Here is a 20,317-nt window from a genome sequence, read left to right on the forward strand (position 1 = left end):
TTAATAATCCGCTTCGCAGTCAAAGAAAGAATATTCTGCTGTCAAAATTAAGTTACAATGTGTACAGGCGTTTGTTCTTGCATGTAATTTCACGCAAATCCAATGTTTTGATCGTCAAAAATAGTGATAAAAATTAATGATGAAGAATCAATATGCTCAAGACATTCGGTATAATAGACAGGTGCGCTTTTCTTTTCTAGACGTTCAATAAATCCAGATTATAAACCAAAGAGGTGGAGCTTCCGGGTGCACAATAACTTCTAAATTGCACATAAAATTGAACAATAACTTCTACATGTATATGTAACTGTATTACAGAAGTTCCAGCTCCTTCTGAATGAAGGGAAACAATCTTTAACAACATTTTTATTAATGCTTGCAACAAGCAGTGCTCGAGCTGGGCTTCGCCATTTTCGCCAATGGCGAAAAAAAATTGAAAGTGGCGAAAATCCCTTTTTGCAATAAATTGTATTTCTAATCCTTTGTCAGTGACACATTATCGCCTGTTTGTTTATGCAGTCAAAATCTGTTTATTCAGTCAACACGTGCGACCGGAAATCTCGCGTCGCTCCAGTGCACACAGAGCTGGTCACAGCCTCAGGTAATTTATGGCTGCAAAAAAGTCGGTGATTATCACATAAAGTACATCGGACAGCTGTTTACCCTGCTGTGGTCAATTGTTTAACATTTAAAGTCTTATTCATTATCGTGTTATCATCTCCACATTAATGTCAATTCTTAACCAGAGAACCGACCGGTAATTAAATTGGCCGTATTATTGTGTATAATGTATATATGAATACATCAATTGTTTGTTTTTGCGGCCAAACTTGTTGATTACAAGATTTTGATTTTGATGTGTTTGATTTTAGTTCGAATATTTCATAAACAATGCGGTCGGTCACCATTGATATGGACATAGCAATTTTAATAAATAATTTTCTTTGAAGTTCGGTGCGCAAAAGTATAAAAATGCTAATCTCATAAGACTATGCACCCCATTCTATTTTGACACTAAACTTGTAGCTTCTGACCCTAGTCAGTCTAAAATTAAAAAATATCTATGTTTGGCTTTACAGTCAACCCCACCTGCTCAAACATCTGATTCTCTCCAAATTGCAAAATCTTCCATACAAAAACGGAAATTTAATAGGGAATGGTTGAGATACGACTCTAAATTGGGCTTGATGTTTTGTGACATCTGTATTTCGGCCAATGTACACAATGTTTTCACGGAGGGGTGTAGCATCATGAAGTTTATATTTATATGATTTATTATCTGAATTTTGATTTCCATAATAGAATTTATCAAACAAATCAACTTATTATTTCAGAAAGAAGTGTTTAAGTATGGTAGCTGGATATGATTAAGTAATGTAACTGATTCAAAATGCTAAAATAAGTGTAATGAATAAAATAATATATAATATGATGGAAATAATTGTAAAGCATGTGATTATTTGTGCCGAAAGGGAATTCTGGTCCAGTGGGAGCACTGGCAACAAGTAAACTGAATCTTGCCAAATGTTGTCTTTATCTTGCATTTTAAATATTTACATTTCAAATATTGAAAGAAATATTACAAATTTGAAAATGCTGTCTATTATTCATATCGCAAAAACTTTCGGAAGTGATGGACAGGGACATTTTCTTTGGACGACAAACATTATTTTCAGTTTCCATGTATTGTCTTCCATCTCCTTGCGCTTTCTTTTCTCACTCGATGAGGCACGTGCATTTCCCAGATTGGTCGCTTTATTTTCCTGATATTTCTGTTTTGGTACAGATCACTTTCATCATAGATTTAAGCTTGTTCATGCCGACGACTTGGTTCCCATATTTCGGTAATTTTTCGTTAGAATAGTCCTGCGTTGCATTAAAGGCAACCAAATAAGTCTTGTAGAAATCAACGGTGCAACATTCCCCTGAAAATGATAAACAAAAACACGATGGAACTCTCACTACCTGTTTTAACGACTTCGGTCCATCGCGGCCGGTCCGTCGCGGCCGGGATTCGAACCCCGGCCTTCCGCATGCGGGGCGAACGCTCTAACCTGTAGACCACCGACGCGGTTACATTTAAATGAAAAGAAGTATAATTGTTAAAACAGGTAGTGACAGTTCCATCGCCAAACGCTCGCCATCAGGTGTGAACGGATCCTCGGAGATAAACTTAAAAACGAATGTCCTGTGCCACAGTAGGTGTGACACGCTAAAGAACTCTCACTGCTCAATGGCCGTAACCCCCGAGCATAGGCTTAAATTTGAAGCCCTTCACCGGTCTTGGAGACGTCTCCATACGAGTGAAACATTCTCGAGAGAGACATTAAACAAGATACAATCAATCAATCAATCATTTAAAGGTTCACCACAAGGTCATAGCGTTAAAGGTCTTATACTGTAGCAAATTGCACGACATTTAGCATACACGAGATCAAACAAAAATTTGATACAATGATGAGATATTTTGATGGCTCCTGATAAAATTAGTTAAAGAGTATCGCACCTGACATTTGGAGTAATTTCATTTTTTGGGAAGCGTATTTTTAATTTGTATGTTGAAGGAGAATTAGGAAATAGAAAAAACAAGAGGCCTACAGGCCTTATCGGTTACCTGAGTACTAGTGAAAAAGTATCACCACTCCAAAGGGCTATGGAATCTAGAAAAAAAAATTACTGTTAAATTCTAATGTTCAGCAACAGTATAAAACAAGATGTGTAAAATTACCATTTTTTGAACATCCTTTTCTGCTATTCCTATGCATGCATTTACATTTTATACAGTATCAGCAAACTTGCAGACAAATACTGTATACTAAGTTTGGCCCCACCCTGGGGTCAGAACCTGAGACGGACCTCTACCCCGGGGATCATCAAATTTACAATTTTGGTAAAGGACTACGTGCTCTTTCTAAATATCAATTTACATTTAGTATCAATAACACTAAAGAAGATGTTATCCAAGTGTTTTACACATAAACACTATATAGTAAGTTTGGCCTCACCCTGGGGTCAAAACCCCTACCCCGGAGATAAAAAAATTTACAATTTTGGTGGAGGTTTTCCTGCTCTATATCACTAGGCATTTAGTTTTTCTTACACATGTGCGGTTGTAGAGAAGAAGATTTTTGAAAATTGGTCAATTGTGGGAAGTCTTTGCCCTGCCCCCAAGGCCCCAGGGGTGAAGGAATCCTGAAATTTAAATTTATGTCCCCATTGTCCCATAGATGCTTCATACAAAATTTGAAAAGAATTGGAATGATAGTTCTATCAAGAAGAAATTAAAACTGCCTATTGTTCACACATTTAATAATTGACCATTTGGCCCCACCCCGATACCAAAACCCCTACCCCTGGGACCATCAAATTTACAATTTTGGTAATTAAGGACTACCTGGGTTTTTTTCCTTCTAAATGTCCATTTAGTTTCAATTTAGTATCAATAACACTAACGAAGATGTTATTTAAGTGTTTTACACATAAACACTAGATACCAAGTTTGGCCCCACCGTAGGGTCAGAACCTCTACCCCGGGGATCATGTAAGTTACAATTTTGGTAGAGGCCTTCCTGCTCTACACCACTATGCATTTACTTTTTATATATATATATGTGTGGTTCTTAAGAAGACTTTTGAAAAAAATTCAATTTTGGGCAGTTTTTGCCCCGCCCCCAGGAGTTCTGAAATTTACAGTTATGTCCCTTTTGTTCCAAAGATGCTTCATACTAAATTTAAAAAGAATTGGACTGGTAGTTAATATCAAGAAGTTAGAAATGTTTAATTGTTAAAGCACGACAAGGACAACAACCAATTGCAATAAACTCGGGTGACCTAAAAATTCATGATATTGAATTCAAGAGTTTAATCTAACCTTTTTTAAGATCAGTGTTCTATTTGGAAAAATATATTAACCAAATGAACAAGAGGTCCATGGGCCACATCGCTTACCTGAGTCACCTAGCTTGGCCCATACCTCAAGATTTTCTCTATATATTTTGATCCCCTATTGTGGCTCCATCCTACCCCCCCCCCGGGGGGGGGGGGGGGGGGGGCATGATTTGAACAAACTCAAATCTGCACTATGTCAGGAACCTTTCATATAAATCTTAGCTCTTCTGGCCCATTGGTTCTTGAGGAGATTTGTAAAGATTTTCTCTATTCATTCCCATGTAAAACTTTGATCCTCTATTGTGGCCCCAACCTACCCCCAGGGGCCATGATTTCAACAAACATGAATAGATCTGCACTATATCAGAAAGATTTCATGTAAATCTCAGCTCTTCTGGCCCTGTGGTTCTTGAGGAGATTTGTAAAGATTTTCTCTATTCCCATGTAAAAATTTTATCCCCTATTGTGGCCCCAACCTACCCCCAGATGCTCTGAACAAACTTGAATTTGCACTATGTAAGTATGTAAGGAAGCTTTCATGTAAATCTCAGCTCTTCTGGCCCAGTGGTTCTTGAGGAGGTTTTTAAAGATTTTCCCTATTTATTCCCATGTAAAACTCTGATCCCCTATTGTGTCCCCAACCTACCCCATGAGGACATGCTTTGAACAAACTTGAATCTGCACTATGCCAGGAAGCTTTCATGTAAATTTCAGCTCCTCTGACCCCATGGTTCTTGATATGATTTTTGTGACTATCTCCCCTTTGAAGGGGGCAATTCGGAAATATTAGTTGAAACAGAAACTATAGTATCATGCAGATTTAGAACTTTTTGATTAACCACAAAATATAGTCCCTGCAAAACCCTTTCAAAATTTGAATTAATTGACACAATTTTTATCAACTGGATAGGTTCAGTAATAGATATATATATATATGTTTCACCAATGGGATCAGTATTGAACCAGTAAATACTTAGTTGAAGCATCCTGCGCAGATGTGCTCAAAACCTCAGGAGCTAACTTCCTTAAAGTACATTTATCTCGTGAATCATGGATACCGAAGGGGCAAGGACTCGTTTTTTACGCAGACTCGTCACCACCCCCTTCGGTATCCATATTTAACAAATTCGATAAAATGTGTCTTAATTATAACATATATCGAAATGGTCTCTTTAGTGTAGTCTAATTTCTCTATTGGAATTTGGTTTTAGTTTTTCCCATATGATTTAAGCTTTTGAAAATTGAATTTTGTGTACATCAACTTACATTACACATCTCGACCTGCATTGCAATTACTCAAATGTACACAGAAACAATAATCATCTCCCTCCACTCCTTTTTGACAACATACTTTTCCCATTATTTTTAATGCAAAGTTGGTTATTTTTAATGTGCAAAGTATGTTCTATAATTGGACTACGAAGTACTGACTTGATTACTATGAAGTCACTTGCAGCTCCAAATTAAATGTTCTTTATGTAACATAAGTTATCTCTCTCCGTACTGAAAATTAGATAATGAGTTTACGAATGCAATTGTAATCTGTCATGCCGAACAGTTGAACAAAGACAAAAGGAATGATCATTTATAATTTTAAAATTTGAAACTCGGTATTCCAAATGTGTTTATAATGGTAGTTCTTGTCTAGTGCGATAATTTAAGGGCAAAATAATGAATACACATTGTTTATTTTCATCAAATGCAATAATCAATCAAAGTACTTAAAGTACTTGTGGGAGTTGAACATTGTGGAAATTCAGTTAGAAAAGATAGTACTGGAAGGGTAGGGGGATAAATGACTGAATATTATCATGATTTTAGATACAAATCAACTGTTGTTGTTTTTCAAAGCGTTACAACAGCAAACATGGATAATGGAAGGCCCATGGGCCACAACGCTCCTCGAGTAACTGAAGTCGTGTTGTTGTTTTCTAGAATTTCACCCCTTTATATTCTCATGAAAAATGTGACCACATATTATGGCCCAAACATTCAAATCAATATGGTTATCAATGCCTTGCAGTTATGAAGAAGTTTTTCCCCTGTATATATACATTCAAGTTTAATCCTAGTTATAGCTAATTCTAAGGATTCATTACTTGAAAAGGTAGTCCAATATGCTAAACTGTCACCTGAGTATACTACAGTCCTGTAGAGGATCAATGGAATGGTAAACAATTGTATAATAACTCAAAATAAATGAAATGCAAAAAAATTAAAAATTGTCGGGCATCGGAAATGCACAAGCCGAGTTGCGCAAGGAATGGGCATAGAGGGAACCGGCAGAAAAGTTTTCAAGAATTATCAAGCAGGGAGCAAAATTTTGCGTACATAAATTTCAGCCGACTTAAATCCTTTGTGACCTTGACCTTTAACCTTGACCAAAATCAATAGGCTTCTTTGTCTCATCAAGGGCGATAATCCATCTAAGTTTAATTGAGATCCTATAATTTGTTAAAAAATTATAGTGCAGAAAACAAAATTTTCTCCAAATTTCAGTCTATTTATAGCCACTGTGACTTTGACCTTGTGACCCCGGAATCGATAGGCTTCTTGTCTTCCTTAATCGATCTAAGTTTGATTGAGATCCTATAATTCGTTCAAGAGCTATGGTGCGGAAAACAAAATTTTCTCCAAATTCCAGTCTATTTATAGCCAGTGACCTTGACCTTTGACCTAGTGACCTCAGAATCGATAGGCTTCCTCATCTTACTGACGGTGACAATCCATCTAAGTTTGAATGAGATCCTATAATTTGCTCAAGAGCTATGGTGCGGAAATGAAATGTTGATGCGTGCCCGCCTGCCCGCCCAAAGGCACTTCATCAGATCATAAGCCGAGTTCGACTTCATCGCAACTCCGCTAAAAATGAAACACTAGTCAAATAATGTTATTTATTGCCAAGGTATTTGGGATATTATACTGTGGCTCAAACAGGGGGTGAATGAACCTGACAGTATGGAAAGCATATAGTGGAATCAGACTTGTGATGCTGGAAATCTATAGTGATTAATAAACTATACATGTACAAGATCCATAACTATTTTTTTTCCAGTTTGTGAGGGAGAATCCTCATGTCTCTTTCATCTGTAGACAAATAAACAATGTGTTTTGACCAGAGCAATTTCCAATCCTTTTTGCAGCATAAATTCAACATTGTGGCAACTGGGTTAAACTTTGATAGTGAAGTAATACATCGCAGCACCTTATCCCATGCTCTTAAAATTTCTGTTTGACACACACTCATGACATCCACTCAAACATTACAGAGTGCAGCAAAATTCCATTGTAATAGGGGATTCAAAATGGATAACTGGTACAAAATATGGTACATACTATTCAAAAAGGATAATGAATTTGACATATTGATGTCTTGGAAAAGGAAATTCTGACATCGGGGCTCTAAGCGTTTTCAAACATTGTCATTTGATAAAAGTGTTCTACATTTTTAAAAATAGAGATTAATATGTCTTTACATACATAGGTGAGAAAGTTTCCATTATTCCTAGCCGAGACATACCATGTATGCGCAAAAAATTCATAAACAAATATCACACTACTCACGTAGAAAATGTGGACCTTACCGTCATCAAGCGCAGCGAAACACGCCATTTCGAGATTATAGTCGACGAAAGCTCGGTAACAGTAATGAATAAGGTATACTCATTTTGTATCTATTTTGTGACTTTCTTTATTAAAAGGAACAGTTCTCTAATGTGTAACGTGCAATTACTACGTAATTCAATAACTTGAAGCATGAAGAAGTTTCACTTTGCCACCGGATATAAGAAATTTTATTTCGTATTCCGATCCCAATCGAAAGTTGTTGACTGGGAATGACGTGTTTTAATTCAATCTACATGTAACATCAAGCATTTTTTATATCACATTAAAAAAACAAACAAATATATACACATACACAATGTTGTAGAGTTATTTCTTGTAAAATTTCTGAGGTTTCGCACCATATTCGATATTTCGCGCCACGGTGTCAATAGGGCTTGTGTGCAGTTGTCGTTCGTTTCCCTATCAATGTTTATATGTGACGCTGCGCTACAAACGACAATTTTCAACCTTATCTTTTATTTTTCTATGTATATCAGTATCAATTTGATCGAAATCTTGTATTCAAATTGATTTGAATACAATATCATTGCATTTATTTACATATCAATTATCAAAATTAGATTAATTCAGAAAAGTTACATGGATTATTTAATGGCGGATGTTTATAAAAGTTTATGTTGATTTACCTAGGAGTAAATCAGCTGACACAGAACCCCCGCTGACGACCACTATACAAATCAATACAAATTACTGCGCAGAAAAGTGCGTGATGACCCAGGGAGATTGAACATAGTTCAACTCCCAAAAACGTAATATGCAATATATGAATGACAAACAGAACAAGAGGCCCATGGGCCACATCGCTAGCCTGAGTCACCTTGGCCCATATCTGAAGACTTTCCATATATATTTGCATGTAAAACCTTAGTCCCTATTATGGCCCAATCTACCCTTTGCAAACTTGAATCTACACTATGTCAGAAAGCTTTCATGTAAATGTCAACTTCTTTGGCCCAATGGTTCTTGAGAAGAAGATTTTTAAAGCTTTTTCCTATATTTGTATGTAAAACTTTGACCCCCCCCCCCCCCACTTGTGGCCCCATCCTAACCCCCCGGGGGCCATGATTTGAACAAACTTGAATCTGCACTATGTCAGAAAGTTTTCTTGTAAATATCAGCTTTTCTGACTCAGTGGTTATTGAGAAAAAGATTTTAATTATATATTTGTATGTAAAACTTTGATCCCCCCTTGTGGCCCCATCCTACCCCCGGGGGCCATGATTTGAAAAAACTTGAATCTGCATTATGTCAGAAAGTTTTCATGTAAAAATCAGCTTTTCTGGCTCAGTGGTTCTTGAGAAGATTTTTAAAGATTTTTCCTATATATTTGTATGTAAAACTTTGATCCCCCCTTGGGGCCCCATCCTACCCCCGGGGGCCATGATTTGAACAAACTTGAATCTGCACTATGTCGGAAAGTTTTCATGTAAAAATCAGCTTTTCTGACTCAGTGGTTCTTGAGAAGAAGATTTTTAAAGATTTTTCCTATATATTTGTATGTAAAACTTTGATCCCCTATTGTGGCCCCATCCAACCCCCGGAGCCCATGATTTGAACAAACTTGAATCTGCATTATGTCAGGAAGCTTTCATGTAAATTTCAGCTTTTCTGGCTTAGTGGTTCTTGAGAAGAAGATTTTTAAAGTTTTTCCCTATATATTTGTGTGTAAAATTTTGATTCCCCCTTGGGGCCCCATCTTAATCTTATTCCCGGGGGCCATGATTTGAAAAAACTTGAATCTGCACTATGTCAGAAAGTTTTCATGTAAAAATCAGCTTTTCTGACTCAGTGGTTCTTGAGAAGAAGATTTTTAAAGATTTTTCCTATATATTTGTATGTAAAACTTTGATCCCCTATTGTGGCCCCATCCAACCCCAGGGGCCCATGATTTGAACAAACTTGAATCTGCATTATGTCAGGAAGCTTTCATGTAAATCTCAGCTTTTCTGGCTTAGTGGTTCTTGAGAAGAAGATTTTAAAAGTTTTTCCCTATATATTTGTATGTAAAACTTTGATCCCCCCTTGTGGCCCCATCCTACCACCGGGGGCCATGATTTGAACAAACTTGAATCTGCACTATGTCATAAAGGTTCCATGTACATTTCAACTTTTCTGGCACAGTGGTTTTTGAGAAAGGTTTTTAAAGATTAATTATCTTACATTAACACATATGAAAAACGGTTTCCCCTATTGTGGACATACCTGACCCCCTGAGATCATGATTTGAACAAACTTGAAACTGCACTATGTCATAAAGGTTCCATGTATATTTCAACTTTTTTGGCACAGTAGTTCTTGAGAAGAAGATTTTAAAAATTTATCATATATTTACACATATGAAATACGGTTTCCCTTATTGTGGCAAAACCTGACATCCCGGGGGCCATGATTTCAACAAACTTGAATTTGAACTATGTCATAAAGCTTCAAACTTGAATCTGAACTATGTCAGGAAACTTCGATGTAAATTTGAACTCTTCTGGCTCAATGGTTCTTGAGAAGAAGATTTTTCCTATATAAATACATATAAAATGTGGTTTCCCCTAGTGTGGTCCCACCCGACCCCCAGGGGCCATGCTATGAACAAACTTGAATCTGCATTATGTTAGGAAGCTTCCATGTAAAGTTGAACTCTTCTGGCTCAATGGTTCTTGAGAAGAAGATTTTTAAAGATTTTTCCTATATAAATACATATAAAATATGGTTTCCCCTATTGTGGCCCCACCCGACCCCTGGGGGCTATGATATGAAGAAACTTGAATCTGCATTATGTCAGGAAGCTTCCATGTAAATTTGAACTCATCTGGCTCAATGGTTCATGAGAAGAAGATTTTTAAAGATTTTTCCTATATAAACACATATAAAATATGATTTCACTTAGTGTGGCCCCACTCGACCCCTGGGGGCTATGATATGAACAAATCTGAATCTGCATTATGTCAGGAAGCTTCCATGTAAAGTTGAACTCTTCTGGCTCAATGGTTCTTGAGAAGATTTTAAAAGATTTTTCCTATATAAACACATATAAAATATGGTTTCCCCTATTGTGGCCCCATCCGACCCCTGGGGGCCATGATATGAACAACTTGAATCTGCATTATGTCAGGAAGCTTCCATGTAAATTTGAACTCATCTGGCTCAATGGTTCTTGAGAAGAAGATTTTTAAAGATTTTTCCTATATAAATACATATAAAATATGGTTTCCCCTATTGTGGCGCCATCCGACCCCTGGGGGCCATGATATGAACAAACTTGAATCTCCATTATGTCAGCAAACTTCCACGTAAATTTCAACTATACTGGTAAAGTGGTTCATGAGAAGAAGATTTTTAAATTACCCCACCCTATTTTTACACTTTTGTGATTATCTCCCCTTTGAAGAGAACCTGGTCCTTAATTTGAACAATTTTGAATTCCCTTCAACTAAGGATGATTTGCATTAAGTTTGAATGAAATTGGTTTACTGGATCTGGAGAAGAAGATTTTTAAAAATGTTCAGTGTATTTTTACTGATTTGCTATTATCTCCCCTTGGATAAGGGGGTTGGCCCTCATTTGAACAATTTTGAATCCCCTTTATCCAAGGATGATTTTGCCAACATTGGTTAAAATTGGCCCAGTGGTTTTGGAGAAGAAGTTGAAAATGTAAATGTTTAACAGACAGACGGACAGACAGACAGACGACGGACAAAAAGTGATCAGAAAAGCTCACTTGAGCTTTCAGCTCAGGTGAGCTAATAAAAACTGTTTTGTGTGTAAATATCAGTAATTGTTAATAAATTATTACAAAAGGTCGTAACAGTGACCTCTATTCATGGAAATATTAAGAACATGGAAAATATAACAGGAATATCATATCTAAACAAGAGGCCCATCGGCCACATCGCTCACCTGAGTCACTATGGAACATATCTGAAGACTTTCCATATATATTTGCATGTAAAACCTTAGTCCCTATTATGGCCCCAACTACCCCTGGAGGCCACGATTTTTGCAAACTTGAATCTACACTACGCCAGAGAGCTTTCATGTAAATGTCAACTTCTTTGGCCCAATGGTTCTTGAGAAGAAGATTTTTAAAGATTTTCCCTATATTTGTATGTAAAACTTTGACCCCCCTCCCCCCCACTTGTGGCCCCATCCTACCCCCCGGGGGCCATGATTTGAACAAACTTGAATCTGCACTATGTCAGAAAGTTTTCTTGTAAATATCAGCTTTTCTGACTCAGTGGTTATTGATTGATTGATTGATGTTTTCCGCCACACTCAACAATTTTTCAGTTATATGGTGGCGCCCAGTTTTTATTGGTGGAAGAGAGAACCCAGATACAATGTACCTGGGAAGAGACCACCGACCTTCCGAAAGTAAACTGGGAAACTTTCTCACTTACCGGCCCGAGCGGAATTCGAACCCGTGCCGACAGAGGTGAGAGGCCGTGTGATTTTAAGCGCGATGCTCTAACCATTCGGCCAAGGAGGCCCCATCACTATATATTTGTATGTAAAACTTTGATCCCCTTTGTGGCCCCATCCTACCCCCGGGGGCCATGATTTGAAAAAAACTTGAATCTGCACTATGTCGGAAAGTTTTCATGTAAAAATCAGCTTTTCTGGCTCAGTGGTTCTTGAGAAGATTTCTAAAGATTCTTCCTATATATTTGTATGTAAAACTTTGATCCCCTATTGTGGCCCCATCCAACCCCCGGGGCCCATGATTTGAATAAACTTGAATATGCATTATGTCAGGAAGCTTTCATGTAAATCTCAGCTTTTCTGGCTTAGTGGTTCTTGAGAAGAAGATTTTTAAAGTTTTTCCCTATATATTTGTGTGTAAAACTTTGATTCCCTATTGTGGCCCCATCCAACCCCCGGGACCCATGATTTGAACAAACTTGAATCTGCATTATGTCAGGAAGCTTTCATGTAAATCTCAGCTTTTCTAGCTTATTGGTTTATGAGAAGAAGATTTTTAAAAATTTTCCCTATATATTTGTATGTAAAACTTTGATCCCCTATTGTAGCCCCCATCCTACCCCTGGGGCCCATGATTTGAACAAACTTGAATCTGCATTATGTCAGGAAGCTTTCATGTAAATCTCAGCTTTTCTGGCTTAGTGGTTCTTGAGAAAAAGATTTTTAAATTTTTTCCCTATATATTTGTATGTAAAACTTTGATCCCCCCTTGGGGCCCCCTTCATTCCCCCGGGGGGCCATGATTTGAACAATCTTGAATCTGCACTATGTCAGAAAGTTTCCATGTAAAAATCAGCTTTTCTGACTCAGTGGTTCTTGAGAAGAAGATTTTTAAAGATTTTTCCTATATATTTGTATGTAAAACTTTGATCCCCTATTGTGGCCCCATCCTACCCCCGTGGCCCATGATTTGAACAAACTTGAATCTGCATTATGTCAGGAAGCTTTATGTAAATCTCAGCTTTTCTGGCTTAGTGGTTCTTGAGAAGAGGATTTTTAAATTTTTTCCCTATATATTTGTATGTAAAACTTTGATCCCCCTTGGGGCCCCATCCTACCCCGGGGGCCATGATTTGAACAAACTTGAATCTGCACTATGTCAGAAAGTTTTCATGTAAAAATCAGCTTTTCTGGCTCAGTGGTTCTTGAGAAGATTTTTCCTATATATTTGTATGTAAAACTTTGATCCCCTATTGTGGCCCCATCCAACCCCCGGGGCCCATGATTTGAACAAACTTGAATCTGCATTATGTCAGGAAGCTTTCATGTAAATCTCAGCTTTTCTGGCTTAGTGGTTCTTGAGAAGAAGATTTTTAAAATTTTTCCCTATATATTTGTATGTAAAACTTTGATCCCCCTTTGTGGCCCCATCCTACCCCGGGGGCCATGATTTGAACAAACTTGAATCTGCACTATGTCAGAAAGTTTTCATGTAAAAATCAGCTTTTCTGGCTCAGTGGTTCTTGAGAAGATTTTTAAAGATTTTTCCTATATATTTGTATGTAAAACTTTGATACCCCCTTGTGGCCCAATCCTACCCCGGGGGCCATGATTTGAACAAACTTGAATCTGCACTATGTCAGAAAGTTTTCATGTAAAAATCAGCTTTTCTGGCTCAGTGGTTCTTGAGAAGATTTTTGAAGATTTTTCCTATATATTTGTATGTAAAACTTTGATCCCCTATTGTGGCCCCATCCAACCCCAGGGGCCCATGATTTGAACAAACTTGAATCTGCATTATGTCAGGAAGCTTTCATGTAAATCTCAGCTTTTCTGGCTTAGTGGTTCTTGAGAAGAAGATTTTTAAATTTTTTCCCTATATATTTGTATGTAAAACTTTGATCCCCCTTTGTGGCCCCATCCTACCCCCGGGGGCCATGATTTGAACAAACTTGAATCTGCAATATGTCAGGAAGCTTTCAGGTAAATTTCAGCTCTTCTGGCCCAGTGGTTCTTGAGAAGAAGATTTTTAAATGACCCCACCCTATTTTTGCATTTTTGTGATTATCTCCCCTTTGAAAGGGACATGGCCCTTCATTTGAACAAACTTTAAAGCCCTTCACCCAAGGATGCTTTTGGCCATGTTTGGTTGAAATTGGCCCAGTGGTTCTGGAGAAGAAGTCAAAAATGTGAAAAGTTTACAGACGGACAGACAGACGGACGACGGACAAAATGTGATCAGAAAAGCTCACTTGAACCTTTGGTTCAGGTGAGCTAAAAATTAATTGATGTTTCAGATCGTTGGTCTCGGGAGGGAGGGGGTGTACTTTGTTTAACAAATAGAACATAGAACATATTTTATTTTCCAATCAAGGGCCCTCAAGGGGCAGCATGAAAATACATGCAGATAATGTACATATATACATGCATATACAAGTAAAGAAAGAAAAGATTACATAACACATAGTTATATACAAATACAGTGTCATATATTGTTCAAAATAAATTTTCCAGTTATATTTAGAATGGATGGCTCTTCAGAACAGTATGTAAATGAATTTTTGTTAATTCATCATTGAGTTTAGTAAAATTTGTAACTGTTTTTTCTATAGCACCACAAAAAGATTTTCTTTCATCAACAAACTTTTCACATTTAATCAAAAAATGAATCTCATCACCTAATGAACCGAAGTTGCATTTGTTACATATTCGTTCATTCCTAATAATACTAGAATATCTACCAACTTCAATCATTAATTTATGAGCTGATATCCGTAACTTACAAATAGATCTTCTAATGTGAACATTTTTAATTTTATTAAGATAGTTCTCAAAACTAAAGTGTAATAAGTTTAAAATAAATGCAGTTTTCCATCAATTAATTTATTTCAATTATTGTACCAGGTTTCAGTGTATTTATCACAGAGTAATTTCTTTACAATTTTCTTAAATCTATACTGACTAAAATCTCTTAACGGATATCCAATTTTAACATATATTCTAAAGCTTTTTCTACTAGTGAGTACCATGACAGTTTGTTGTTGAAATGTAAAGATTTACTACATAGATAAGCATCTTTAAGTAGTTTAAATTCATTTTGGTTTTCAAGCCTGTAGCATTATCAAATGATTGATTTCAAAATATCCTAATAGGATCGAATCTCCCCAATTCTGATAGTACAGCAAAATTTGTACTTTTCTTATGTACACCTAGCCTGGTGCCCTAGCCTTCCCATAATGCTCCGCAAATGAAGTATGTCGTCTATCATCATAGAATTAAATGATATATCAAAGTGCCCAAATAATGAGAAATTGGAAGTCCAGAAAATCATGTTGAATGTCAGAGGTACGTATTTCAGAAAAGTTAAAAACTCATAACTTTTTTCTCTTTCTTTATGATGTCTTGACGGATAGAAAATAAATGTATATGTTAACCAATAAACTCACATTTACAAATCAAAGGCAAGAAATTCCAAGAAATGTCAGAGTCAACTCTTGATGCTATTGAACATTGATGTACTGAACAGAAGTTTTATTTTTTCAAATAGTTCAATGGAATGAGCAGTGTATCATTTTTCTAACATTGATTGTAGCAATGTAGTTCAAGCTTACATTTGCATGGATTTATAAATCTTACCATGATAAGGTTTAATGATGGAGAGTCAAATATAAAATATGTGTACTCTTCAAAGCTGTACACTTTAAAGCTGTATACAAAGCACTTGGAGAGAGAGAGAGAGAGAGAGAGAGAGAGAGAGAGAGAGAGAGAGAGAGTGGGGGGGGGAGGGGGACAAAAGAAATGTGTATTCTGAGACACACCCCCCCCCCCCATTTGTTTTGCTAACTGGGATTTTACCTGCTTTCCTCAGTCTAATTGTTCTGTTAGTGCTCCCTAAATTAATTGTGGCTTTACAAAGATATTCTCCTAGTGGTGTGCTGAAATCATAGACAACCTAAAAGAAAAGTGTAATACTGACTATTAGATTCATAAAGAGACCTGATTAAGGGTCTAAATACTTCAACATTCCGAAATGGATATTTCAATACTGTTTTGATAAAGAAAACATATTCAAGATCCTAGAGTACTTGATATATTTACTGCACATAAAGTAATAAACTTTACAACTACAGCACTATGGTATACTTACTCTTAAAGTACTAATAACAGTATTTAATCCCTTATACTTGGTGCTGAATGAGTAAAATCCTCCTTCAGAAATTTGTGTTCTTTCTCCACTTTCATTAGGAATAGTAAACCATTTAACCGTGGGTCTTGGGTCTCCTTCCACTTCACAAGTGAGGTTCCCAGGAGCATTCTTCCATGTCCAGGCTGTAGTTGGCATTTCTGGACTAAAGGCAGGTTTAATTGTCTTTCCAAAACAAAAAAAAGTAACAGCTAGAATTTACAGTCAATGACTGATCATGAAAACATGCATATCCGAGCATAAGTGCTGCAGAAAATGAACAAAATCTGAGGAAGTAAGAAATAATGGAGTATATACAGGTAACACAAACTAGGACGAAAAAGATAGACATTTTGTTTATATATATGTATAATTTGATTAAGTGTCTTACTAGTCTGACACATGTGCACAAAATACTGTGGTAATAATTCAATAAAATCTCTGTATGATATTTAAATAATACTGTACCGTAACACAAAGATATCATGTCAGATTGAAATAATGATAATATATAACTTTAACCTCAACCTTCAACCCCTGGCCTTGACAATAGGCTTTCTTTGCTTTAAACAACCACTTTTTATGAGACATGGTTCAGCTGCAGTAATATACATGTTTTATTATGTTCAACCCCCCCCCCCCCCCAAAAGGTTGACAAACATTGAAAAAGATACCCATTGCTATACCATGATATAGATGGGCATAAAATATTTTACCTCATCTCCCTTCTCAATGCAGGAATGGTACATTGCTACGCGTTGGTTCTTGGCCTCTTAGTCTCCAACAAACATGTCTGTTCCTAAAATTTTACATGCCAGTTTGAAACAGTAACCAACCCAGTCCATATTTCCACTACCATACTAATGTTAAGGGAAATTCTTGGCCCTTGGACTTCAGCTCACACAGTAATGGGACATATACATAATCATAAGTATCCTTTGTGGAGACTGAAGTTGTAAGTGGCGGTCTCATGACTACAATAAGAGACACATTATCACGTGTTGGTTTAGAACATACAACTTTTAACATTTTTCATCAACAGTTGACGGGATATCTCCTTTTGACCATCTTTTGACAATGTTGCACTGAGTGCCAGAATTTTGGCACGAGGTAGTACTGATTTTAACAGCTTTATTTCTTTAAACATTGGCCTATACTCATCACCCCAATCAATAATACAATGGGCTTCATCAACCACAATGACACACACTTTGTTTTGGACAGCATCTTAAATATTTTGTATATATACCTCCTTATTATCAATAATATTCTCAGGATGGCTATACATGTGCATGTGCTTGTTTGTAATGCTAACTATTCTTCTTCACTCATTTTGTTTTTAATTGTCACAACATCTGGACCTAATTTGGTCATTTGTTGGTTGATAATTACATTCAAAGGTTCAATAACAATCACACAAGCACTCTTGTTGAATTTCTTCCCTAGGAACACTGGAAGTAATTCATAAACTAAGCTTTTCCCATAGCCAGTAGGAAGCATGCACACCACATCAGAGGATAAATTTCCAAAGTGAGATAAAGTTTCATGTTGAAGTGGTTTGAGTTCACTGATTTCAGTGTCATACTTTGCGTTAAATATGTCAAGAATATCCTGAATTTCATCATTTGTCATTTCCTGAAAAGTTGAAAAGTAGCAGATTATAATTAAAAATTGCAGAATATTCACTAGAAACATGTTTATATAATGTTTAGGACTTTTACTTTTAAACTACTATAAATACAAAGCATTTTTACTATTATAAATGCTCATTTTAACACAGATCTTTGGTCAGATTCGAACTGACATCTACATACCAAATGGTATGTCGCACTACCTTTGTGCTACAAAGATTTTTATTGAACATTTAGAACAATGAAAATGGTTTGTAAATATTGAATTGGTACACAAAAACCTTGGGAAATTCGAGTTGCTGAGCCTGCTTTATCAATGTGAAAGGTAACAAGAGATGGTTTAATGTGATAATATGGTATGTTGTACTGATATGTCCCAAACATATGTTGAAATATTAAAGTGGTGGCAATGAAAATGGTTCTTACTGCTAATTATTGGTACACAAAATCCCGAGGAAATTCGAGTTGCTGGGCCTTACTTCCTCAGCATGAAAGGTATCAGAGATGGTTTGATGTGATTATATGGTATGTTTTGCTAATTCATCATCACAGATGTTTTGTAGCTCTGTCAGACTTTATTGCAGGTGTGCATTCTACATACTCACAACATATAGGTACCCTGTCGAGAAACGCACACACCCCTTCATCCGTTTCATATGTGTAGATGGATATAATTAATTGAATAATGCATAAAATGGTGGTACAAAACATCATCGGAGACCTTGGTAATTAGGGGTGAAACGATGCATTGCGATGCGGCTGAATTGCGATGTAGTGGTCTCGATTCGATGTTCGATTTATTAGGGGTCTGTTTCGGTTCGATACGGTTCTAAAATCATAGCACACATTGCTCTTGATAACACAGTTTCTGATTAGCCAATGGAATTGAAAATTGCCCAATCAACATACGAGTAAGCTTTGCTGTATCAAAATGGACGCAGTCAAGTTGAAAAATGCACCCCCAATGTATAAATCCTGGGTATGGCGACATTTCGGCTTTAAGACAAGTGATAAGATTGTTGCTTTATGTTAAACATTTTTACATTATGTAGAATTTATTTGCAGAGAGCAATAAATACAACGAAACATAAAAAAATCTTAGCATTATAAAGAATTTGGTACATGCTATTGTATCGAATCGAAAATCATTGAATCGAGACTAAAGTATCGAAAATCGAATCGAAAAGACTGGTACTGTATCGTTTCATCCCTATAAATGGTAATGTTACCGGTGTGCTTAAATCCAAAGTGATACAGCTAGATTTGCTATAATAGATCTATTTACTTCGATCCACGTTACTCATCATAGAATCCGCCATGTTGTAAATTGTTGTATAGGAAGAAACCATTGGCTGGTGCGTACCTGGCCTTCATTTGCGGAGCATTATGGGAAGGCCAGGGCACCAGGCTAATGTACACCAAGAATACATTTAGAATATTTCTGATGAAGCTTCTCACAGTGAAATGATTTTAAAAGTTTGTCTGGATCAAATGGTGATGATAATTTTAATTTATTCCATGAACCTATGTATCCACCCCATATTTCAGAATTATATAATAAAATTGGTTTTATTGTGTGATCAAAGAGATGAATACTTGTTAATAAATTTGATCAGTGCATACTATCTATTCAAGATTTATTACTGGATTCAGGTACTCTTCACACAATTGCTCTGAAAAAATATAGTTCCATTCATGATCAGCAGATACAACATTACAACAAATGTTTAGAATATCGATGTGTATGTAATACGTAGAAGAAAACAAAATTAACGTCAAATGATTTTAAGAAAATCACTTTTTCACCAGAAATGTAAATAAGAAGTATTCATATTCCTACGCTAGCTGCCTCCTCAGTGTTTTTCACGAAAATATATAGGTCATTCTTTGATTGACAATTATTTTCCTTTCATGATTATTGTTCGTTAATTATCATACAATTTCTTCTGAGAGAGAATGTTAATCATTAAATTTGTGTGTGTGTGTTTTCTTTTTTATAAGGATTTATATGTATAACAGAGCACTTCTGGTAAATGCCGATGACATCGGCATTTGTCTTATACAATACATACGACTACGAGTTATTGACCGTTATAAACAAGCATGACGCTTTGTCAACACGGCTTCATAGACGCTGGTATTAATTAAATATGTATGTAATCAGAGCAGAGGAAAACAACTAAACAGAAAAGAGAATAAATGTGATATCAGGCTGTCCAGCACCCTTGGACAAAAAATAAGAGCAAATTTTTGGGGTACAATTTTAAAAAATTAGGGCTAAATTAGGGCTAAAATTAGGAATTTTTAACCAAATTGCGGAAGTTTTAATTATTTAAAAGGACTTACCTTGTCAAATTTGACAATAAAGAAACTCACATGACACACAAATAAGATGTAAGTACAGGAAGGGCGTATTCCAGTGTTCCATGGTCTCAGCTATTATTGGCTATAACCTGAAATATAGAGAATTATAATGTAATAATTTCCTTTAAGATTAGAAAACCACATTTTAAAAAGCATTTGAGCAAGTTTCCACTAGCTATATACCTTATATCAATCAAAGCTTCATTGATGT

The 20,317-nt window shown here is 36.2% G+C and overlaps 2 protein-coding genes across 9 annotated transcripts in view; one reads left to right on the forward strand and one right to left on the reverse strand.

The window, feature by feature from the left end:
- Positions 1–20,317, forward strand: part of LOC125673478 (uncharacterized) — a 110,246-nt gene that overhangs the window by 5,680 nt on the left and 84,249 nt on the right. The gene's annotated exons all lie outside the window — the stretch shown is intronic.
- Positions 293–17,152, reverse strand: LOC125673479 (kettin homolog). 2 transcript variants are annotated; one of them, XM_048910053.2, is made up of 5 exons: positions 16,828–17,152; positions 16,076–16,297; positions 15,784–15,880; positions 2,615–2,660; positions 293–1,925 (listed from the first exon to the last, which is right to left on the reverse strand). In XM_048910053.2, the coding sequence occupies exons 1-5, from the start codon at positions 16,858–16,860 to the stop codon at positions 1,907–1,909; spliced, it is 417 nt and encodes a 138-aa protein (XP_048766010.2). In that variant the 5' UTR covers positions 16,861–17,152; the 3' UTR covers positions 293–1,906. The 2 variants fall into 2 exon arrangements, with proteins under 2 accessions (XP_048766010.2, XP_048766009.2); XM_048910052.2 differs by lacking the exon at positions 2,615–2,660 and having other exon boundaries at positions 16,828–17,149.

Source organism: Ostrea edulis, chromosome 3, assembly GCF_947568905.1.
Source record: "Ostrea edulis chromosome 3, xbOstEdul1.1, whole genome shotgun sequence".
NCBI classification, from domain to species: Eukaryota; Metazoa; Mollusca; class Bivalvia; order Ostreida; family Ostreidae; genus Ostrea; species Ostrea edulis.

Excerpts from the sequence above, each read along its gene's own strand:
- LOC125673479 (XM_048910052.2), bottom strand. The coding sequence starts at position 16,860 with ATGTACCATTCCTGCATTGAGAAGGGAGATGAG. Across the intron at positions 15,881-16,075 it reads CTGTTATTAGTACTTTAAGA|GTTGTCTATGATTTCAGCAC; the intron begins GTAAGTATACCA and ends CTTTTCTTTTAG. Across the intron at positions 1,926-15,783 it reads AATTAGACTGAGGAAAGCAG|GGGAATGTTGCACCGTTGAT; the intron begins GTAAAATCCCAG and ends TATCATTTTCAG.